Source organism: Euprymna scolopes, chromosome 36, assembly GCF_053919585.1.
Source record: "Euprymna scolopes isolate OS-2025 chromosome 36, ASM5391958v1, whole genome shotgun sequence".
NCBI classification, from domain to species: Eukaryota; Metazoa; Mollusca; class Cephalopoda; order Sepiida; family Sepiolidae; genus Euprymna; species Euprymna scolopes.
Window position 1 is genome coordinate 51,550,422 of NC_136517.1, and position 26,232 is coordinate 51,576,653.

Sequence of the window (26,232 nt, forward strand, 5' to 3'; positions counted from 1 at the left end):
AGCCAAATTTCTGACGGGAAATCGATTACAAAGATTTTCCCAAATCTCAGTACCCTGTATATCAAATTTCGAGTCTGTAAACTGAAAATTGACAGAGATATTGTGTAGGGGAATATGTACAGACAGACAGACACACACAGAGACACTTTCACTTTTATATATATATACTAGCATGGGTGCCCGGCGTTGCCCGGGTGTTTAGAGGTGTATGCTGAGCAAAAAAAAAAAAGGGGGTAATTTTTTAAACTTTGACCCCTATTATGACCCCTGAAAATTTATTGTTTTGGTCTCTAATCAAGTTATTACGTTAGATCCATGTCCACGGAACCTATATCTAAAATTTCAAGGGTGTAGACCCAAAATTGTCGGAGGAATTGACAGAGTTATTGCGTAGGGAAATGTACACAGACAGACAGACAGACAGACAGACACGTTCACTTTTATATATATATATATATATATATATATATATATATATATATATATATATATATATACCTAAAAATCCTATGAGAGCATTCGAGAATTTTCTTCCCCTTTTACTTATACTAACATTATATTATATTCTTACCTTTAAAAACTTCATTATAGAAAAACAAATATATATTAATCTATAATATAAAGCTGAACATCTGTGCGTGTGTCTGGTCAGGAATAGGCTCCTATATGGTTGACTATTATAGAAAACTGATCACATATAATGATAGAAGATGTATCGAGACACAGGAATGGATATGTTTGATCTGGCATAATGATGATTCATTAAAATTGTGGAGTCTCCGTGCGCGCCTGGTCCACAAAGTATGGAAATAAAAAATTTTAAAATTAAAAAAAACAAAAACATTTACAAGTGTTTTTGATATAGATGTACATAAGAATACTTTGATAAGTATGTTTAAACTTAAATAGGGATGGTATAATAAAATTGTGGGGTCTGCGTTCGCGCCTGGCCTCCATAGAATAGAAATAGGCACAATAATAATTATAACTTTAATAAAGACTTTTCATATCTATCTGCGTAAGTATACTTTGATAATTATGTTTCAGTTTGAAGAAATATGGTTTAATAACCTCCATAGAATGGAAATATATCACAAAGTTTAACAAGGTTTTTTAATATAGATCCACAGAATATTGTGATAAGTGTTTCAGTGTGAACAGGTATGGTATAATAAATTATGGGGTTTATCTATTTTATTTTTACTTTCATCATATTTTGCTTTGGTTTTGATACCCCCAAATTCGAAGCTATCTCTTTACAATCCTTCCTTTTCATAACCTATCATACTTTCATAAATCAGAGTCCATTTTCTGTAGGCTGTTTTTGAACCCAGTCAACGACGGGTACTTTTGCTAGTTTAATATAAAACAACTACAGAAGAAATTTATTAGCAAAAATCTGCTTTCCAATTAATTCGTTGCAGCATTTTATTTGCTCGAATATTAAATTATCTAAAGGACTTTTCGAATATTGAGTTATTTAAAGGAATTTTCAAAGGATTTTACGACATTGAAAATGATAGATTCATAAATATACATAACGGATTTTATTTCCCAGACTGAAATATGCTATTAAAAAAAGCAATTCATTCTGGAATATTCCAATATTCATTGGATTTTTCAAATGTCCCTGTATTTTCATTATTTCTTGAAGTGCCCGTTTTACACAATCATTTCAATTTTAATTTTCAATTCAAGTGCTAATTGCAAAATTTATAATTACCCACAACTATTTTGCTAATAACATTTCCTCGGATGAGATGAGCCATTCATTGAAAATTCATGGATTAAGAAAAAACTTCCATATTATTTGTGCTCCTTTGTAAAACAATAAATTCTGTTGTAATTCTACATAATTTAATTCAGAATTTCCATATAATATATATATATATATATATATATATATATATATATATATATATATAAAGTCCCCCCCCCGCTTCTTTGAATAGATCCCCGTCGTAAATAACCTCACCTGCTACTTAATTGGCTGTAAATGCAAAGCTCGCTCTTTGTTGGTAAATAAAAAGACAAGTGGCTTGAGCACTATAAAATTGATAGACGAATGTTTGTTTGAAATAGATATTTGTTGAGGTTATTTGCGGACGCCACTGCCGTAGGGGTGATGGGTAGAACTACCAACTATCAACAGATGGTTCTAGGTTCAATTCTTGGCTATGGAAAGGTGCTAGCTTAACGACACTGTGATACAACGAAACAGTACTGTATGTGGATGACTCTAGATATATATATATATATATATATATATATATATATATATATATATATATATATATATATATATATATATAAAATTGGTAGGATTGCATAAATATATATATATATATATATATATATATATATATATATATATATATAATCCTACCCATTTTATGAAGAAAACACACACACTTAGAGTCTATGACTCCAAATTTAAACTTGCTTCCCTAAAACATCTTCTATAATATAAATCTTACCTTTCTGTTTAAATGTATGTATGTATGCATGTATGTATGTATGTATATATGTCTGCCTAAAACTTTGGACAGAGGCAACGGATTTTCATGGTATCATTTTGAAGCTCAGCCCTTCAGACGAAAAATATCGAAAAATTGTCCAAAAACATCAATTCCTTCACCTCAATTGAGCATTTTCTACAGAGAGAGGTCGCTTTTTTCGCCGATACTGTCGAAAGTCATCGCCTCTTTCGATTGTCTAGCCTTAATTTAAACTTTCACCACTTCTGGTTTAGCAAAGGACGTAACAGCAAAGATGTCGCGTTTTTCCCCCCCATTCTTTTCCTAGTTCGCTGTACAGCTTTAAGCCTACATGCCTGTCTGCCTGCCTGCCTACGACCACTTTTATTTTTTTTTTTTTGCTAAACACATATCCAAACATCCGGATAACGCCGAGCACCCAGGCTAGTATAAATTGAAAGCATATGTTTATCTATTTAATATTCATTTATTAAAATATATAATATTCATTTATCAAAATATTTAATATTCATTTATTAAAATATTTAATATCTATTTATTAAAATATTTAATATTCATTTATTAAAATATTTAATATTCATTTATTAAAATATTTAATATCCATTTATTAAAATATTTAATATCTATTTATTAAAATATTTAATATTCATTTATTAAATATTAAATATTTATTTATTAAAATATGTAATATTCATTTATTAAAATATTTAATATCTATTTATCAAAATCTTTAATATCCATTTATTAAAATATGTAATATTCATTTATTAAAATATTTAATATTCATTTATCAAAATATTTAATATCTATTTATTAAAATATGTAATATTCATTTATTAAAATATTAAATATTTATTTATTAAAATATTTAATATCTATTTATTAAAATATTTAATATTTATTTATTAAAATATTTAATATTCATTTATTAAATATTTAATATTTATTTATTAAAATATGTAATATTCATTTATTAAAATATTTAATATTCATTTATTAAATATTTAATATCTATTTATTAAAATATTTAATATTCATTTATTAAAATATTTAATATTCATTTATCAAAATATTTAATATCTATTTATTAAAATATTTAATATTTATTTATTAAAATATTTAATATTCATTTATTAAATATTTAATATTTATTTATTAAAATATGCAATATTCATTTATTAAAATATTTAATATTCATTTATTAAAATATTTAATATTCATTTATTAAAATATTTAATATTCATTTATTAAAATATTTAATATTCATTTATTAAAATATTTAATATCCATTTATTAGGCAGCCGATTGTCATTTATTAAAATATTTAATATTTATTTATTAAAATATTTAATATTCATTTATTAAAATATTTGATATTTATTTATTAAAATATTTAATATTCATTTATCAAAATATTTAATATTTATTCATTAAAATATTTTGTAGGGTTTCTTGAAACTCTTATGATGAAATATAAGCATGTATAGTCTTGTCATCTCAACCAGAATGTGTAGTTCATAGCTTGAAGTGGTGTAATTTTTAATCTTTCTTATCTATTTGTCGATAGCTTAAACTGTAACGAACATGGCTGCAGAGCTAAATGAGAGAACGCGGCTGAGGCTTTGGCTTTAATTCTAACTGATGGTATCCAAGTCATTTGTTTTTTAAATTTTTTGAAATCAGTACTATTTATTAGGTACAATATAATATTCAATAGAGAATTGGTTCTGTAATATAAAATACGGAATTTGCATGAATTAAAATATATTTAAGTGTATTTTATGACCGGGCAAGGTCGGGTATGCCCCATTAGTTTAACAAAAAAACAACATCAAATCATTTATTTATTTATTTTCGGACTGTTATCCTCATTTTCATAAATGTTGTTGTAACCACGTTTCGTCCAACAAATCCACCTGGCCTTCTTCAGGTGGTTAACCATGATGAGGTAGGAATGCTGAGTCTCATAAGTGTATTCTCAGTAATTACTGCCTTCCATAGTCGAAGGTAGATGGGACTCTTTTAAGCCATGGTAGGCGTCACGATAAAAAATACCCTTGATAGCCCTGGCGAAGCATCAAGTATTCAGCTACGAACAAAATTTGAATTACACTACAAACTTGTGTAGTGAGTTCAATCTCGGCTGCGGCCGCGTTGGATGGATGGATGGATGTTGTTGTTGTCTCACTATGTTTTGGCCAACTAATCCTCTGGCCTGCTTTGGGTAGGATTGAAACGCTTATCTTCAGACAATGTTCACCTGGAACCATAGAGATTAAACGCCTCTATCCGCTGCACCATGGATCCAGAAGCGCGATCAAGGTTGGATTTTTTGGTTTTATAAATCCAAGTTTTCATTATTATCTGGTCTTCCATTGTCAGGTCCGTACTGAATATTATTATATATTATTTTTTATTGTAATTCTTTTGAGATGAGTAGTTGTATATTTATTTATTTATTTTTATGGAGCTCAGACGAGCACTTGCCATGAAAATAATGATAAAGCAGACACAAGCTCGCAACATCTCTTCTGTAAGAAAGGGGTTGCAGGGAAGAGAAAAGGGCATCCCCCACTAGGCTACAAAGTCTATTCTTTTATCCTCATCTTCATAGCTGAAGAAGGCCAGAGGATAAGTTGGTCGAAACATATATCAAATCCATTTCCAAGGTCTCTGGAAAAATGGTGAGATCCTTCTATTGATCCAGTAGATATCTCACTGCTGATGCAATTCTCTACCTATATAAGAGCCAAGTACGTCCAAGGATGGAGTACTGTTGCCACATCTGGGCAGGAGCTGCGAGAAATGCCTTATCCTGCCTTGACGGAGTTCAAAATAGACTTTGTAGCCTAGTGGGGGATGCCTTTTTCTCTTCCCTGCAACTTCTTCCTTACAGAAGAGATGTTGCGAGCCTGTCTCTGCTTTATCATTATTTTCATGGCAAGTGCTCGTCTTAGCTCCAATCTATGCCCCCCTCGCAAAACATTCATGAGAAACACACGTCTAGCTGAAAAAAAACTAACAATAATTTCCCCCACTCTTTATCTGTGCCTAAACCTAAACGTAGATTCAATGAACAAAGCTTCTTTGTTAGAACTGCACGCCTGTGGAATTCTCTTCCGTTTGTCTGCTTTCCAGCTAACTATAATATAGTCGTCTTCAAGTCCAATGTAAACAAGTTCTTGATGAGCTGTTCCCCTTAAGTAATCCAATTTACCAAATTTAGACTTCTAACGATTGCTATGGTATTGTCCAATTGTCTACTGTACACTCTTTAACCCTTATCCTCGAGTGGCCTCTGGGCCTTGATAAATGGTGATTCCTTTGTAAAAGAAAAAACAAAAACTGGTGAAACAACAATTATGAAGATGAGGATAACAGTCCGCAAATAAATAAATAAATACACAAATTACTCATCTTAAAGGACTTCCAATAAAAAAATATATAGAATCATTTTTATCACATTCTGATTAAACCGTCGATCTCAACATTTGCATTATATCTTTTTTATTCCAATTATTTTGATAATTTTGTTATTCAGAAATTGGTGAACGAAGCCAGTGAGAAACTAAAGAAAGAGAAAAAGGAGGAGAAAACCGTGGACTTTCCTCAGGCACAGAAAGAAATCTATAACTACGCAATGAACACCTATAATACGATAGAACTTAAAAAGCTGAAACTCCGACGGCAGTTGGTGAGTATCTTACAGTACTGTTTCGCCTTTTATCTCATACAAGTTCGAATACTCATCAATGAAAACTGAGATTATTGTAATATTGAACCATAATCTATAATATAAATCTCACCTGTCTGTTTAAACGGATGTATGTATATTTGCATGCATATATGTTCGTATTTCTGCCTAAAACTTTCGACAGATCCGACAGATTTTCACGAGATTGGTATCGTTTTGAAGCTCGACCCTTCGGATGACAAATATCGAAAAATTGGTTAAAGACATTAATTCCTTCATTCTTAACTGGGCACTTTTCTTCAAGGAGGGGTCGCTTTTTCCGCCGATATTTTCGGAAGTCATCCCCTTTTTTCAATTGATTAGCCTTAATTTAAACCTTCGCCACTTCCGGTTTTGCGATGGGTGCAACAGCAAAGACGTCATGTTTTATTTCCACACCCTTTTCCTCCTTCACGGTACGGGTTCGAGCCTGCCTACTACCACATTTGTTTTTTTTTTTTTTTTTTTGCTTAAAACACGCCTCCAAACACCAGGTCAACGCCGGGTACCCAAGCCAGTACGTGTAACGAGATTGACACTGGCGTGTTTGGGAAAGTGGTGGTAACATGATGTTTTCATGCGTATATCTTTCTTCATTTCTTTACATTTTATGATTTTTATCATGTGATATATTCTCACCCATATATAAATATTTACAGTTATTTTAAAACTAAATATTTTTTTCTAAAACAAACAAAATAATCTATAACAAGGGAAGTAATTCATGATTACTCATTACACTCGATAGTATTATCGTTGTTACTGATTGACTGACTAATTGTCCAGCTGTAAACAGGTTTTCAGGACTTGCAGGGGTCTGCCTTTTGGCAGCTGCTAGGATGCCTGTTTGCCATTTAATTCGATCCATAGTTTCCCCTCTCATAAAATATCAAAGCTTTCAAATCTATAGTTTCAGCCTAGGTTTTGCATGGGCGGTCAATGGCAGATAAGCCATCAATTTCAGTGATGCAGACTCCGTTTATCCACCAACCATTGTGCTTGACAATCCACTTCTCATATAGTGCCATATTTAGTGGGATTTTGAGTTTTTCTTGCTCTGTTACCTTTCTATTGCATATCCAATTAAACATGGCTGATTCACTATGCAGAAGTCACTGTCGTATTGTTGGGGGCTATATATAAACGAGTATATATTATTTAGGCGTCGACATATTTGATCGTCTAGACATGAATCTGCCTATTGATCGTCTAGTGATTGCTTAAACAGGACATATAGCAATTATAACATTAAGGGACAAATAACAGTTTCTGGGATTCTCCTTACGTAATTTTATTTATGTTCTAACATTCTTTTTCACCAAGTTAACATTTTTGTTTGTGCTAGTTATGAAAACTAACATTCCTTTCTATTAAAACATTTTAACAAACTCGGTCTGCTCTCTCTGACTCTCAACTCTTGACTAAATGATACATGTCTTTTCCAACTTTCTCCTAAAATGCACGCCATCTTAAGTGTCTCTACGTCAGACTACGTCAGACTCTGGAGGTCAGACCTATCTTTAAATTATTGTTTGCGTTCTAACATTCTTTTACATTAAAACATTTTAACATAAATAATTTTATCTGTAAATATTTATTTTGCTGGGATAACATTTTTTCTGACGTTCTATTTTGGCAAATTTTAATAAAGATCATAATAATAATAATAATCACTGACCAGCACACGTTGCTTGTTCAGTATTTAACATCACTACCTGTTGTGGATTTTGAGAGGTCAAGTTTTACTGGCATGCAGCGTTGCATTGTGGGTATAGCTATGAAACACTTATTGACCTAGAACGGAAGAAGCTGCTGAAACTTTTCCCAGGCAATTCTGCACTGAGCAATTGATTGTTAATACCTCACAAGTGCATCTTAGACACTAACTAACACCCCAACATAACAGAACGACTCAACAACATCCAACTTGTGTTCGTCTATCATGATATGATCTTGTGGCCTTCTGTCTGTTGCACGAGCTGTGCCGAATGATAGAAGGAATCCTATATTTAGCGATCTTTTATTCCACTGCAGTTTTTTCTGAACCCACAGCATGCAGCCCTCACACCTAATTGTGTATGAACCATCAAATACTTATATTTTATTTAATTGGAATTCATTATTGAGATGCTTATTATTTATTAATCTATTTTTTTTGGACTATTATGCTCATCTTTTGTAGTTGTCGTTTCATGACGTTTCGGCCAACTTTTCTTCTGGCCTTCATCAGGTAGTAACCGTCACAAGATGCAGTTAGGAGATTAGGAGTTCTTGTTGAAGACCAGAGGAATAGTTGGCCGAAATGTCGTGGAACAACAACTAAGATAGATGAGGATAATAGTCCGCAATAAATAAATTAATAAACACTTGTATTGATTCTATTCATTCGCTTATAAACATGTTCAAATGTCAATGTTTATAAAAAAACATCTATCAAACACAAAATAGAACACAAAAAACATTAGAGAGACAGGTTAATTTCTGATGTGGGGAGGGAGAAATATATATATATATATATATATATATATATATATATATATATATATATATATATATATATATGTATATCACTGAAAAAAACAAAAATACCCCAAGGGTAAGGATAATGAGTAAACGTTGGATAAAATGATGGCTAAAATTATTACTAACTTGCCAGGATTCGAACCTGGAATCTTCTAATCCGTAGTCAGACACGTTATCCATTGCGCCACAAGTTCTGTCCATATGCCGAAAGATGTTACCACGACTGTAAACAGACAGTGCTAAATTCCGTTGACATGGGCAGGTAACTTTTTCGACAATTGCATGAAATGGTCCAAAAACCCTTATTTCGGGCTTTTTGTGTGACTCGGCGTTTTTTGTTACGAACCATATATAGATAAGGACAATCTAGGGACTAACACCTTTCAGGGAAATTCAGTTCGGTGCATCCGTTCAAAAGTTTTTGTGGTATATATACACACACACATAAATAAATAAATAGACATTTAGAATTTTATTAATAGTATAGATAAAATAATTGTTGATTAAAAAACACTTACAAAGATTATGCTATTCCAAAAGATTAGCTGCAGACGAAAATACTCAATTGCTAAATAAACATCCTAAAGCATAGCTACATTGACAGTGAGCACAAAATTCGAGAATCGGCATTTATAGGTAAATGCACGGGTGTCACAAATTGTTATATAAACTAAACTGATATTCAACTGCTGATCCGATCTGAGAAAATGACTCTGTTGATTCTTGGGCATCTTAGGTTCAATATAATAATCGATAGAGAATTGTCTCTATAATCTGCAGGAAATATTATATTTAAGTGTATTTTATGGCCGGGCAATGCTGGGTGGCCTGCTAGAAGTCTATAAAAAGGAAAAAAAAACATTGCAAAATCCCAGATTCTGCCACTCCAGACATTCACAGGGTGAAGATCCAGGAGACTGAAAAATGAAACTAATGCACGGAATTTGCTAATTGAAACGGATGTCATCATGATTGTTTAATATCCGTTTTAATTATTGGTATTTGTTAGACAGTTTTTGAAACTGAATTCCAAACTTATTTTTCGTCAGGTTTGGTTAGAAATTATTTTCTTAGTTGAGGCAAGATTTTCATAGGGCGGGTGCTCTTTCTGACATCAACCCAGTGAGGTTATTACCTATGCTATGTCAGGGACATCCACTGAAGGAGGAAGTTTCATGGGAAGTTCTTAAGCAGTTCCAAGTCATATGTATATCCTGGTCAGGGGAAATGGTGACGTTAGTTCTTGCAGGGAGGGGCCGACAGCCTCCTACATACAACGCCTGCTATTCCCAAATGGTCACTCATCTGGTAGTGACCAGACTCAAGGTTGCTTAAATTCGGTGAATTAATGAGAACAGGTGTGTCAATGTGATTATGTTATATATATATATGAGGCCATTGGAGACCAGTGTTTTTATTTTGTTATCGCTACACCATCTGTGTGTGTGATTGTCACTAAGATTTAAGAGCACTTCACCCTGCCATTATTGAATTAATATGTATATATATCCCCCCTCCGATTTTATTTATTTCAATTCGAAATTTCACGTAGATTCACACGTTTAACAAAACGCATCTAAAGAGGGTCAGAGGTAAAACTGGTGAAACTTAAGATTAACATCCAAGATAGGAACGGTAGTCTGAAATCAATCCTCATCTGAAAAATTCCTAAAAACATACAAAACTCTTTGTTTTATATGGAAATCGCTCGAGACAAGGCATGGAAGCCACTTGATGAAAGGAGCTAACAATGTGTTCATATATATTAAATATTTGTTGTATGTGTTCATTGTTATATGTGTTCATATATATTAAATATTTGTTATATGTGTTCATATATATTAAATATTTGTTGTATGTGTTCATATATATTAAATATTTGTTGTATGTGTTCATATATATTTTAAAATATTATTATGTGTTCATATATATTTAAAAAATTATTATATGTGTTCATATATATTTAAAAAATTTGTTGTATGTGTTCATATATATTAAATATTTGTTATATGTGTTCATTGTTATATGTGTTCATATATATTAAATATTTGTTATATGTGTTCATATATATTAAATATTTGTTGTATGTGTTCATATATATTAAATATTTGTTGTATGTGTTCATATATATTTTAAAATATTATTATGTGTTCATATATATTTAAAAAATTATAATATGTGTTCATATATATTTAAAAAATTTGTTGTATGTGTTCATATATATTTAAAATATTTGCTATATGTGTTCATATATATTTAAAAAATTTGCTGTATGTGTTCATAGATATTTAAAAAATTTGTTGTATGTGTTCATATATATTTAAAAAATTTGTTGTATGTGTTCTTATATATTTAAAATATTTGTTGTATGTGTTCATATGCATTTAAAATATTTGTTGTATGTGTTCATATATTTTAAAAAAAATTGTTATATGTGTTCATATATATTTAACATATTTTGTTGTATGTGTTCATATATATTTTAAAAAATTTGTTTTATGTGTTCATATATATTAAAAAAATTTGTTGTATGTGTTCATATATATTTAAACATTTTGTTATATGTGTTCATATATATTTAAAATATTTGTTATATGTGTTCATATACATTTAAAATATTTGTTATATGTGTTCATATATATTTAAAGTATTTGGTGTATATGTTCATATACATTTAAAATATTTGTTGTATGTGTTCATATATATTAAAAATATTTGTTATATGTGTTCATATATATTTAAAATATTTGTTATATGTGTTCATATATATTTAAAAAATTTGTTGTATGTGTTCATATATATTTAAAATATTTGTTGTATGTGTTCATATACATTTAAAATATTTGTTGTATGTGTTCATATATTTTTAAAAAATTTGTTATATGTGTTCATATATATTTAAAATATTTTGTTGTATGTGTTAATATATATTTAAAAAAATTTGTTTTATCTGTTCATATATATTAAAAATATTTGTTGTATGTGTTCATATATATTTAAACATTTTGTTATATGTGTTCATATATATTTAAAATATTTGTTATATGTGTTCATATACATTTAAAATATTTGTTATATGTGTTCATATATATTTAAAATATTTGTTGTATATGTTCATATATATTTAAAATATTTGTTGTATGTGTTCATATATATTTAAAATATTTGTTGTATGTGTTCATATATATTAAATATTTGTTATATGTGTTCATATATATTTAAAAAAATTATTATATGTGTTCATATATATTTAAAAAATTATTATATGTGTTCATATATATTTAAAAAATTATTATATGTGTTCATATATATTTAAAATATTTGGGATATGTGTTCATATATATTTAAAAAAATTGCTGTATGTGTTCATATATATTTAAAAAATTTGTTGTATGTGTTCATATATATTTAAAAAATTTGTTGTATGTGTTCATATATATTTAAAAAATTTGTTGTATGTGTTCATATATATTTAAAAAATTTGTTGTATATGTTCATATACATTTAAAATATTTGTTGTATGTGTTCATATATATTTAAAATATTTGTTATATGTGTTCATATATATTTAAAATATTTGTTATATGCGTTCATATATATTTAAAATATTTGTTATATGTGTTCATATATATTTAAAATATTTGTTATATGTGTTCATATATATTTAAAATATTTGTTATATGTGTTCATATATATTTAAAATATTTGTTATATGTGTTCATATATATTTAAAATATTTGTTGTATATGTTCATATATATTTAAAAAAATTTGTTGTATGTGTTCATATATATTTAAAATATTTGTTATATGTGTTCATATATATTTAAAATATTTGTTATATGTGTTCATATACATTTAAAATATTTGTTGTATGTGTTCATATATATTTATAATATTTGTTATATGTGTTTATATATATTTAAAATATTTGTTGTATGTGTTCATATATATTTAAAATATTTGTTGTGTGTGTTCATATATATTAAAAATATTTGTTGTATGTGTTCATATATATTAAAAATATTTGTTGTATGTGTTCATATATATTAAAAATATTTGTTGTATGTGTTCATATATATTTGAAATATTTGTTATATGTGTTTATATATATTTAAAAATTTGTTATATGTGTTCATATACATTTAAAATATTTGTTATATGTGTTCATATACATTTAAAATAATTGTTATATGTGTTCATATATATTTAAAATATTTGTTATATGTGTTCATATACATTTAAAATATTTGTTATATGTGTTCATATACATTTAAAATATTTGTTGTATGTGTTCATATACATTTAAAATATTTGTTATATGTGTTCATATACATTAAAAAAAATTGTTGAATGTGTTTATATATATATTCAAAGTATTTTAGCTATCTTTTGACAGGATCCCAAGTCTATGTATACTTACTGTCCTGAGTTTCATCATTCGATGACGTATGTGCCAACAGAGTTGAAACATCTGTACAAGGAAGAGGAGATCCATAAGAAGAAGAAGTGGAGAACTCCGAACGGGTGGGTGTGTCCAGGATACAAAACCATTGTAGATACCTACATTCATCCGAAAAAGCCAAGTGAAGGTAGAATCGATGACTTAACAGATGTAAGTCCATAAATTTTGCGATAGACATCCATGTGTTGTCATGAAACTTTTTTTTTTTTTAAATATGAGTTAATCACCATTTGTTTTCACAAAGGCTTTATTCCTAAATCTTTTTAAATCAATTATTATTATTTATTTATTTTTTTTTGATAAATACATGATTCACCATTGATGTTGTCATGAAACTTCAGTTATTATAAAAAGTATAAGTTAACCATCATTTGTTCTTCGAAGGCGTTATTCCTAAATTATTTTTTTAATTAATTTTTTTTTTTTTTTTGGGGGGGGGGGGGGGGTGATCAGATATACAAGTAACGTCTAAAAGAACCCTAAAATTTCTATCTCTATTATTATATAAAATAACTTTGTGATTGTGTGTGTGGGGGGGGGGGGCGTGTTTGTGTGTGTGAGATTGAGAGAGTTTCCTACAGACTCCTAACCGGCTGGGTCGATATTTTGGAAATTTCACACAAATGTTCTTAATCTGCTTGACAATGTTCTTAGAAAGGTTTTGTATCGGAATGTCTTCAATAAGTATCGATTATCGATAATCGATAATCGATAATCGAAAAAATCCAATGAAAGAAAGGAACAGACGATTTTGACTAAATATCCTAACATCACAAATGCATTTGAGAAGTTTTATTACCGCACAAGCCGAAAAGCCTGACATATAAAATGAACAGTAGATTTTTTGATATGACAAGAACGCATTCGAAATGAATGTTTCTGTTTGTGATACTTGACTTTTGCATTTTAAACTTTAATTCAAGCCATTATATAAAAATAATTTCATAAAATCAGTAGGTTCTCTACAGTGCAATGTGAACTACAATATATTGTGGACTAAGTCACTGCGGGGAGGCTTGTGAAGCATCTTCCCAGTGCAATATGGAAGGTCCCCAACTAGAGCAGACAATCAGTTTGATTGAAAAATGGTTAAGTTCACGGATTTTGATGACAATAAAATATGGGAGTGTGAAACATTCGTTGACCTTCATTCAATCCCGAGCAACGTTGGGTCTCCCTGCTAATAAATACATAAGGTCATTTGATATTATGTGATATGCTTGAAAAAACAGCGAAGGGATATGACTGTTAATAAATTGGAGATTAAAAAAACAAATTATTAGAAAAATGTTAAAATAACAGATTAATTAGACATTTAAATAAATTAATAAATAAGCTTAGGATAAAATGTATTAAAAAAAATCTGTTAGCGAATGCATATGATATAGCTGGAAAAAATGAAAAATAAAACAAGATTAAAACTGTGTATAAGAATAAAAATATTCCTCACTTTTATTATTTAAAGGAATTAGGAGTTCGGTTTTAATTCATCTAAACATCATTTGTAATTAACAAAGTGACGGATTTATTACTATATTCTTGTCTATCATTTTCACTCTCTCTCGTTGTTGCGCGAGCCTTTTCTAGTCTCACACAAAAACACACGTTCACATTTCAAGCTATATTACTTGTCATATACATACGCGCACACAAACATATGTGCCCACGTCCACACATTCACGTTCGCGTACATACACTCACATTCACGTGTATATACACACACGCTAACGTACACACGTGTACACACATACACGCAGGCATGGACAACGTCACTTCTCCTTTCAAAGGAAATCCACACATGCGCAAAAGACCAGCGGAAACACCTATAAAAGCAAGAGCAATAAGCAGCTTCCCCCTTTTCAGACCAGCCTCCTAGCTGGATGGTCTATGGACCGACAGCGTGCCTTTTCGGTATGCACGCGCGTGCCTCACACCACTTGCTACTATGTGGAACAAAAAGCTAACAGACCGTACGTACACTTTATACGCTTTCTATCTTCATAATCTGGATTGACTTTCTCACTCTATCTCCCCTTTCGTTTTGGTCCATAAACACAGACATGTGTGCGACTCTCTACTGAGCTTAACCCTCTCTTTCTACAGGCCGGCTTGCCACTTCGCGTTTCTCTATTGCATTCCCCTTTCCTTCCATGCGCGTAGTCGTCAACGGCTGAATGAACACGTGTACACCCAAGACTTTCATTTCTCAACATAAAATAAACGACATGTTTATTTTATTCCAGCATTTGAGTTCTTTGTTTCCTTCATTCAATTCGTTTCATTATTTTTTCTTGTAGCGAGTTTAGGGTATTTATATCCGGGTCTTCTACATTATTTGTTTGACCCCTTGCCATGCTCTTATTTTATAGTGTATCTCACTCTCGCTTCTCTATTTAAAAAAAAAAATTAAACTGGCTTTGTAAACTCAGTTTTCCCTGATTCAAACAATCGTATTCAAACTTACCGAGAGTATTCCAGCTAAATGTGATCGACTTTTGTAGACCCCTTGAAATTTTTTTTTTTTTTTTTTTTTACAAAGGAATCACCACTTATCAAGGCCCGGAATCCACTCGAGGATAAGGGTTAATGGGTATACATTAGTCAATGTGATTATAGCGTTTTTAACATAGGTATTGGGATTTTTGTAAGTTGGATTACATAGGGGTACGGTTCATCAAGAACTTGTTTACATTGGACTTGAAGACAATCAGATTGCAGTCACCTGGGAAGCAGGCCAAAGGAAGAGAGTTCCACAGGCGTGCAATTCCAAGAAAGAAGCTCTGCTCATAGAATCTACATTTAGGTCTAGGCACAGATAAAGAGTGTGGGAAACTATTGGTCGTGGTTCTGGCTAGACGAGTGTTTTTCGTGAAAGTTTGTTGAGGGCGGATCATAGATTGAAGCTCAGACAAGCACCTGCCATGGAAATAATGATAAAGCAGAGACAGGTTCGCAACGTCTCTTTTGTGGGAAAGAGGTTGCAGGGAAGAGAAAAGAGCGTCCCTCACTAAGTTACAAAGTCTGTTTTGAAGGCAGGATAAGCAGCTTCTAGAAAATATTTGAAATTTTTTAAATTAAATTCACTCAACTGATTTAAAAGATTGAATGTACTAATTTTTAAGTTATTAATATATTTATTTATTTTTTATTTTTTCATTTTTTTTTTTTTTTTTTTTTTTAGATAAGACTGGTCAACAATGATTTCAAATTCTTGGAAAAATACCAAAAATGGCTAAGATTCTTTTTGAAATTCAAAATCCCATAAAAACTTTACCACTTAAGCTGATGAACTGAAAATTTCAATGAATGCTTATTTTAAATTTTAATAATTGAATTTTTTTTTTAATCTAAGACTTTGATCTCGCATAAGTGGATCACATTTAGCTGGAATGCTCCATGATGTTTCTGCTGTAAACCTCAACATTTTAAAATGGTTTTAAAGCCTTTCAATTAGCATAATTAATGGTTACAGGTGAAATCGTTCGTTTGTGAAATAAAGGAAAACAGCAATTTTCGGCCAAACTACTATTATAGCAATTTACTCTAGCGACCCTGTTACAGTGTTTTTTTTTTAATGTAGGGGAAAATGAAGCTTTTTCGCTGAGAGCAATGTATAGTATGTAGTAGTACATTTCATTTTTTTCTTTCCCCTATCAATCCTTCTAAACCGAGGCAGTTTTATTTATTTCTCAACATAGAGTGCCTTTTTTAGTGAGATGAATTTTTATCCCATTGAAAACTGACCTTGTGTCTTCCTCTGTTTGTCATGAGGAAGCAAGTAATTAGAAATTTGGTCATTTGGTTGAGAAGAAAGTCCAGTATCTGTTCTGATATTGCTCTTCATCTTTTCTATCCTCTATCAGTGAAGAAGTAATCCTTCAAGACTGAGAACATTCTTTTTTTTTTTTCTTCTAATCCAATGCTTTTTTGGAAGGAGCTGCATTTTCCCCACATTAAAAAAAAAACACTGACTTTGTGTTCACATTTGCTCTTATTTAGTCTACTCTGCTGACTGAGAAATACAATATAAATAAACGAAAGAAAACAAAAAGACCAAGGGAGATAACTATCACAATTTTTAACAAGAGTTATTCTCCGTGAATACCAATTTCAACCCCTATTTTTTTTAATGTATAATCACGTTCTTATAAATTGTATGCACAGAATTCACTCATGAATTAATAAATCGATCATTATAAATGAATTTTGAAACACAGATGCTAGACGTAATGGGATCAAGTGTGGGTTGTATTTAGTTTAATTTCATCTTATGCAAAGGATGTAAGAACGAGTGTTTTCGTGAAAATTTCCGATTTTCCTGTAATTTTAACAAATAAGTATTAAATATCAATAAATGTTCCCAAGTTTCGTTTCAGTGTTTTAAAGGAATTTTTAGGGGACATAATATTGGCACAAGCTTTTATTTGAAAATTAAAATATTTCAGATTCACATTCAATTTGATTCGTAGTTATTAAACATTGGGCAGCAATGAAGCAAGTTTCCCGGAATTTAAATTTCTTCTTACGATCCCTTAAACTTAAGCCTAACATTTTAACTACTTTTTAGAATTTAAATCATGCAGTGAATTTTGATCAGAATTGTAATATGGATTCTAGACTTAAGTTGTAGCATTATTATGAATAAACATAAAAATTAGTAAAGGTAGCTTTTTAAAATAATGTGTGTGTGTGTGTGTGTGTGTGTGTGTGTGTGTGTGTGTGTGTGTGCGTGCTAACCTCATTCGGGTTTAACTGGCTTCCTCCGAAGAAGGAAGATTCATGGGAGTATGGAATTCACAAGCAATCTCCAGTCGCATGTATAAACAATGTAGTGCATGAATTTTAAAACAAATGATTGTCTATATTTAATTTCTTTAAAATGAAAAATGGAATTTTTCTTCCGAATATTTTCGTTTGATAAGTGGCCTTGCAATTCCATATTTTGGGCTATCTTTCCGGGTTCGAATTTCACACTAGACAATTTTTATATATATATATATATATATATATATATATATATTTATATGGTGTTAAATTTGTTTCCTAGCCGATATCGATCGTCATATTTTATCCTACTGATTAAAAAGTTTGTGTGTTTATTTGTTTTTAATTATTTTATTAAAATTTAAATTAAATAAAAAATTCATTTGAACTGCCGGATTAAGAAACCCGGTTTTGATAGATACTTCATCTAATAAACATTTGACAGTTTTTTCGTGGGGAGGGGACGAGACCGAGAAAGTGTAAAAACGATAGAAAATGTGCAATTAAATTAATTTACTAAGTATATATATATATATATATATTGTAGTCATCGACATTGCAGCCCTGTTTCGTTGTATCACAACTCATCAGTGCCGCTAGACTAGCACCTCTCCCAAGTCGAGGATTGAACCTGAAACCATCGCGTTGATAGTCTGCAGTTCTACCGATCGACTTACGGGAGCGGTGCCCGCAAATAACCTCACCAAATGTCTAAACAAACATTCGTCCACCACTTTTATAGTGCTCAAACCGCTTATTTATAAACAAACAGGGAACCTATTGTTATAAATCCGTATTCCTTTCTGTTTGTTAATTTGTCTGTTCACAATGACACCATAACATATATATATATGCATATATATATATATATATATATATATATATATGTCATGATGTCATGTATGACGTCGTAGAAGATGACGTCACATATGACATCATGTATGAGGGAAAAAATGAAAAAAAGTTGTTGATTCCCCGAACAATGCCGGCTAGTCTACTAGAGTATATATATATATATATATATATATATATATATATATATATATATATATATATATATATAGAGAGAGAGAGAGAGAGAGAGAGAGTGAAATCTCTTTAAAAACCGTTTTTTATACTTACAGCCATAATGCCATGTATGACATCATAGAAGATGACGTCACGTATGACATTCATGTATGAGGGAAAAATGAAAAAAAGTTTTTTAGATTACACGAACAACGCTGGGTAGTCTGCTAGAGTATATATATATATATATATATATATATAGAGAGAGAGAGAGAGAGAGAGAGAATGACATCTCTTTAAAAACCTTTTTTTATATTTACAGCCATATGAAAAAGTGATGAGTTTAGAGGAGCGGTGTCCGAGAAACCGGTGTGCATTTACTTGGTCAGAACGAACTCATGATATGGATATATGGCGCCAGCCCAAAATTGACCCACGTGAACAAATCTCCATTTTTCAAAGTGCCGCGGGTCCAGATCCTCTCATGCTGAAAAAGGAAGCTGAAATCTGGGAACGCAAAACTGTGGTCACGAACATGAGAACACATTGTCATCGACAACTTTCGGAAACGGAAATGCAGATGAGAGGCCGCCAAGCGGCATGCCAGCTAGATCAGCTGAAGGGTTTGCTCAAGGATAGACCTGTGCGGCGGGTATTCAAGTATCATCCGGTAGCTGACATGCCTGCCTTGAATGTGGTCAACTACCCGGAACTGAGTGCGACGTCGGCCGACAGAAATTTTCTCAGGTCGTACGACAACAACCGACAGAGAAGCGCTTACATTCCGGGTCCGTATTGGCCAGAAAGGAGCCTGTCGCTGTTTGGAAACCAAATGTTGGCACATGACTACGAGCATGAGAAATTTGCTCTATTAAAAGGAGATGATTTTAAGTAAGTAAAATCTATGTAATTTATCAAAGTTTTGCTACGGTTCTTGGTTACAGATGACATTCTTCAGGGATCCAAAATACTCCGACGGTTAAGTGCACTTAGATGTAACAGTCTTAAGCAATTGGAAGAATATTATCTCGAGAAAAACGATTTAAGAATGATATAAGGGATGTGTAATGTGAGCTTTTAAAGCCAGGATTAGATTAGAGGAACTTAGAGAAAGATTCATTTTGGATAGTATAGGGAACAGGATACTTTGGTGGTATAGTAACGTTGAAAGAATGGGCGAGACTTCTTAAGTTAATAGATGAAGAATGGCAGAGTTAATTGATAAAGGAAAGCAAAAAAAAGCATTGGAGGCAATGATAAAGATGCATTTGAGAGAAAGAAGGAAAAATAAGGACCTGGCCAAAGATAGGTTAGTTTGGAAGTCAATTTTTAAAAACCGACCAACACATGCCAACATGTAAAATAGGCGTTAAACAGACTGTCACAATCACCTTCAGCTGTTGGGTATGTCATGATTTTTTTCTAGGATTTTACCACTGTTCAACACCGAGCATTAATCAACAGAAAAGGCCCAATTCTCCTCTACGACGTCCGACTGGTCGTTGCTAAACCGACCCTGCAGAAGTTGAACAAATTGGACTACAAAACTCTGCCTCACCTACCATACTCTCATACCTCTCACCTACTGACTACCACTTTTTCAAGCATCTTGACTACTTTCTGCATGAGAAATGCTTCAAAAACCTAAGCGATATCAAAAACGCCTTTAATGATTCAATGCCACCAGAATGCAAGATTTTACGTTACGTTAAACACACTTTTTTTGCGTTGGCAAAAGTGTGTTGATTCTGATGGTGCTTATTTCGATCAATAAAAATTTCTTTGAACCGAGATATGTCCATCTGAATTTAAAAGTTAAAAACTGCAAGAACTATTTTGTCAAATTCATATAAACTATAGATCAAAATACAGGAAAATGTCCTCAAGATCAACCGAAAGGGGTGGAAGATAATGGGTCTATAACTATCGGAAAACGACTCAGACAGACCAATGAATAGCCCGTAAATAACAACATAGTCCCGTACAATTTGGATGGAAATTCAACTCCCCAAAAGAATGAAGATTCACTGAAGCAAAATGGGATGTCTTACATATCCTATTTGTAAATGATGACAAGTATATACTAGTCATGGGACGATTCCAATAGTTTTCCTGATTCCGATACAATTACTGATTCCGATTCCGATTCTTTTAAATCTCTAAATATTTAACTGTAGTTGTTATTTCCCCCAATTTTCGTAAAAACACACGGTAAATATGCAGATATTTTTCTAAACATCAAAATACATTTGTGGAGAATGATCTATCGATTTTAGCATTACTGGTAATTTAAAATCAATAAACATTTATTATGTTGTCATTATCACCAGCAATGGAAGATTTTGGTTTAAACAAAATAAAATTAAAAAAAAAAGAAAAGAAAATTAAAAGAATTGTTTTGGCATCGGAAAATGGGCATCAATTTTTCCGATTCCGATATCGATTCTGATACCCCCAAATCTTCCGATTCCCGATTCCGATTAATCGTCCCAACACTAGTATATACATAAATGTACACATGTAAAATACTGCATCAATGCGTGTTTTTACATGTACGTGTTTTATATCACGCATCATCGTCATCGGGGGAGTAAACCAAGTCATTTTACATCATGGCCGTATCAACGTGCATGTGTGTGAGTGTGTTTAAACATTACAGTGAATAGCTCAATAAACAGGACATGAGACAGTTCTTTAAGACTGCCAAATCCAATCCACAAAACGTCCCTTCATGCCAAAAAGATATATAAACAGGCATACCCTTTGTTTTACCCTGCTTCCTCTGCGGCAGCACTCGACTTGGGGACGCTGGAATAAAGATATTTCTGACATCCGATGACACGTGAATCAATCAAACAACAAACAGGCATAACCTTTGATATAGTTTTATTTCAGTTTCATGACACTATGGTGATCGGGACGCAATGCCATGTCATCTCACACATAAGAACAAATTTTCTGATACTTGTGGATTACATGATGAAGCGTTTATCGCATTCCGCTTCCTGAGTCTGACTAAATTTCCTCGACTCGTCCTTAATTATATAATAAGCTGTTTCTTTTGTTCATTAAAATTGACCTCTAATTATCTAGACAATTGCTTCGCTCCCTGATGTCAAAATGAGGTCAATGTTTGTTACTGTTCTCAATTGTTATTACGTTAGGCATTCTCTGTCTATCAAATATTTAATTTGTATTCATTTGTTTCAAAACTGTTTATTTTAAATTCCTCAAGTTGAACTCATAGCCAGCTGTATAAATTGCATATTTACCTAGTTCCTATTTACAATGTCTCCCCACGGGACAGAGTTAGACATCAGGGTCGTTTTTTTTTTTTAATGTGGAGAAAAGGAACAAAAATAAAAAAAAAAATTGTCTCAGTCATGAAGGATTTCTCCTCCACTGACAGAGAACAAGAAATTGAAGTGCAGCATCTGAAAAATAGATACTACACTTTTAGGTATTTATTTGCTCCCCACTGAGCAAATTAGGCACAAGGCCGATTTTTAAAGTGAGGACTGAAGGGGAAATGGGGACCAACTCCCCGGGGAGTAGGGGAGCTGGATAGTGACAATTGGTATGAAGGGTTGCCCCTACATTGACCAAGGTCTTATATGTGGGGTTGCCCCCACATATGGTCTTTGCTTGCAGTATCTGCCGGAACAGATACTACACTTTGATCTTGACCCGAATAGTTATCCTACTCGCTCGTGACCGTAGGGCCTCAATCTGTTATACGTGCTAGACATTTAATAACTCATAAGCAGAATTCACTACTAATAAGACATGCGAAAACCAAGACAATGACACAAACTACAGTGTTGATGATATGTAAACATTTGTATCAGTTGGTTAGATGAAACTGCCCAGAATCAACTTTCTACTGGCAAGCAGTTAGGAAAAGTGATGCATACTTGATCATAGAATGCACTACATAAAGAATTAGATAGAAAAGTACGATCATGGGTTGGAAGAATGCGGTACTACTATGTATCGGATTTGTATTGCATTGTATGTTGAATGGGAAATCGACTAATCAATCGGTTAAGTAAAACACACGACAGATGGCGATGGAAACGTAATAGATAAATAGAGACATTTAAAATGATAGCTTAAATCCCGATGAGAAGGAGAGATTTATTAAAGATCTAGAAAGAGCTTAAAGGCAAACACAGAACTCTTAGAGGGCGTGATATAACTGTAGAGTTATACACGTGAGGAGTTATTTTTTTCAATAAGAGTATGAAGATGTGATACGCTCAGCCGTTAAATGACACGGAAAACACTAAGCTGTTAAACGTTTAGTTTTGATTATGTTGAACAGTTCATTTGATTGAAATGAAATTCAAATAATGGGGTATCATATGAGTGAGGGGTCAATGCACAGGAAACCCCAAAGCTATGCATAATCCGACATTACTTGGAGGCTGAAACGAAATACCCCACAAGGGAAAACAACTGATGAACACGATTATCTACAAGTTTATTAGGTAAGCTACATTGAACCTGGCCAGTACCAGATGGGTGACCATTTGGAAAGGCTAGGCACTGTATGTACCTTTTGGGAAGGTTAGGCTTGGGGCCAGCACCCTCACTGTAAAAAAAAAGAAGTTCTCGCTACAAAAGCATCTACAAAGTTCTAGATGTCTTCAGTGGCTTAAGGTTATGGATGGATGGATTTCTTCCAAACAACAATATCTTCTGTTGTTCGTTTGGTAGTGAGTTTCTGTTATTATTTGAGTAGCAAATATCATTCTATGTATACATACTTCATTCAACTTTTTATCCCTTAGCTGAGAATAAATCTGCTAAATAATTATATTGTATAGTAAATAAGTGAATACCAATAAACGACAAGTGAACCTTTGGACGAAATAAAGAATAATGAACACTTATTATGAGTTGATTTACTATTACCCTACTTTCAGCTTACATAAGACCATCTTCAAGGTTATAGAGAATATTTCGTGGGCATTTTTTTTTTTTACAAATTTATACAAAGTGTAAATACTTTACTATTTTTACCAAATTTCGTTGAATGTTTTCACCTTATTTTTCTTTCTTTTAAATTCCAGAACAATCTACACGCCACATGCCCCGATTTACAAACGCAAATATCCAGCGCCGCCTGTTAGCGAGGAAGAGAAGCAAACCGATTATGGCAATCTGAATAATTATTTCTGCCGATCGCATACGGCGCCTGAAAATTGGCATCACAATTTATATCGATCTCAGAAGCCTCCATACACGACTGATATTTATATGGAACTTGTAAGCAACTACCAGAACAGCCGGGGTGACCCATGCAATATTTCTATGAACAGGAACAAACCAGAAAGTCCAGAGCAAATGGATCGATAATAGAAAACAATTAAAGTATTATGAAAATAATGTTTTATGTATTTGCATCTCGTTTTTTTTTTACAAGAGAGTTGCCACTTATCAAAGCTTAAAAGCCACTCGAGAGTAAGGGTTAATGAGTGTAAGATTGTCAGTGAGACAATATATTAATGAGCAGTAGTGGTGAAAATTGAGTAGAATGTGTTATTTTAGGAGACGGCACAACAAGAACTTGTTTACGTTGGACTTGAGTCATCACTTATCAGGGCGTTCTTGAAATATGACATTTTTGTTCCATGACGGGTATATATATATATCTTAAAGATTTTTCTGTACTTTTTTTTTTTTTTCTTTTTTTAATTAGGTGGAATTCTGGACCAGAACCAAAACGACATAGTTAAAAAAAAAAAAAAGAAAAAAGTAAAAAGAAAAACAAATTGCAAATAAATATACTACCGAGCAACGCTGGATAGGGACAGCTATTATAAACTGATATTTGTGGAAGAAAGATTTCTCGGACCGGAACAGAGCCTGACCGTTAAACTTTTCAGAAGTTGAGTATTTGTACTACTGACTTCTCAACCTTGTATGTTATCTTTTTTTTTTTACAAGAGAGTCGCCACTTATTAAGGTCCAAATGCCACTCGAGGATAAGAGTTAACGAGTGCAAAGTGTTCCGTGAGACAACAGCATAATGATCAGTAATGGTGGAAATTATGTAAATTTTGATTATTTAAGAGGACGGCTCAACAAGAACATGCTTACATTGGAATTGAAAACAACCACGTTGCAGTCAGTTGGAAAGCAAACTCGCGGTACAGAGTTCCACAGACGGGCAGGTCTTAGAAGGAAAGTTTGTTCATGGAATTTGCATTTAGTGTTAGGCACAGATAGAGGGCGAATTACTCGTCTAGCTACAACCACTATCAACAATTTTTAGAGTGGTTTTAGCTAGACGAGTGCTTGTTGTGAATGTTTTGTAGGGGGACCAGAGATTGAAGCTCAGTTGAGCACTTACCATGAAAATAACGATAGAGCAGAGATAGACTCGAAACGCCTCTCCTGTGAGAAAAAAAAAATGTTTTATATAAAGTTAGTTAAGTTAACGTGTTTATATATCTGTATATGCTGGATTCACTCCTAAACTCATTAACCATTCGTTATGAATTTTAAAGCACACTTGCTAGGCGTAATTAGTCGTAATGTGAGTTATGTTTAATATAATTTAGTTTTATGCAGAGGCGATAAAATAGGGGATGAGCCCTTCGTGAAAATTCAGCCCAATTCCACATTTATCTTAGGTACGCTCCTACTTATGACAACACCAAGTTTGTTGGAAATTTTATTTTTCAAAATTATATTTATGTATTAAAGTTTGCACTTTGGACGAAAATTATTTTCTAGTACAGATGGTCTTTTTCAAGTCTAATGTAAACAAATACTTGTGAAGCTGTCTTCTTGGAAAAAATCAAGACATTAAATAATCCTCTGCTCATCCACCTACTATTTACAATTCTCCTAATCGGCATTTTATAACCCTTATCCTCGAGGAGTCACCCCAGGGCCTTGATAAGCGAAAAAATTCCTACCCTAAGGCCGCAAAAGCGTGTTTTAGTTCGGGTTTCAAGCTAAACATCGATGAAAAGAGATATAAGTCGACATAGACAATAAGGTTTGAAATTCAGTCATCTATGGAACGTTAAGCTGACAGATTGCCAATAATGCTGTAATAATTGAAAGTAATACGTTGTTCCTGTTTACTTTGCCTCCCCACGAGGACAGAGTTAGACACCAGGGTCGTTTTTTTTAATGTGGAGAAAAGGAACAAAAATAAAACATTGTGTCAGCCGTGAAAGATTTCTCCACTGACAGAGAACAAGAAATTTAAGCGTAGCATCAGAA

The 26,232-nt window shown here is 32.0% G+C and overlaps 1 protein-coding gene across 4 annotated transcripts in view; it reads left to right on the forward strand.

Moving 5' to 3' along the window:
• Positions 1-24,381, forward strand: part of LOC145260474 (uncharacterized) — a 146,319-nt gene extending 121,938 nt beyond the window's left edge. For 3 of the 4 annotated variants that reach the window (XM_080118569.1, XM_080118567.1, XM_080118568.1), the window contains 4 exons: positions 6,040-6,192; positions 13,153-13,368; positions 19,313-19,881; positions 24,066-24,381. In XM_080118569.1, the coding sequence (XP_079974695.1) occupies positions 6,040-6,192; positions 13,153-13,368; positions 19,313-19,881; positions 24,066-24,351 (1,224 nt within the window). In that variant the 3' untranslated portion in view covers positions 24,352-24,381. Of the gene's footprint in view, positions 1-6,039; positions 6,193-13,138; positions 13,369-19,312; positions 19,882-24,065 lie in introns of those variants that run through there. The other variant, XM_080118571.1, reaches the window with a different exon arrangement.
• The last annotated feature ends 1,851 nt before the right edge of the window (positions 24,382-26,232 follow it).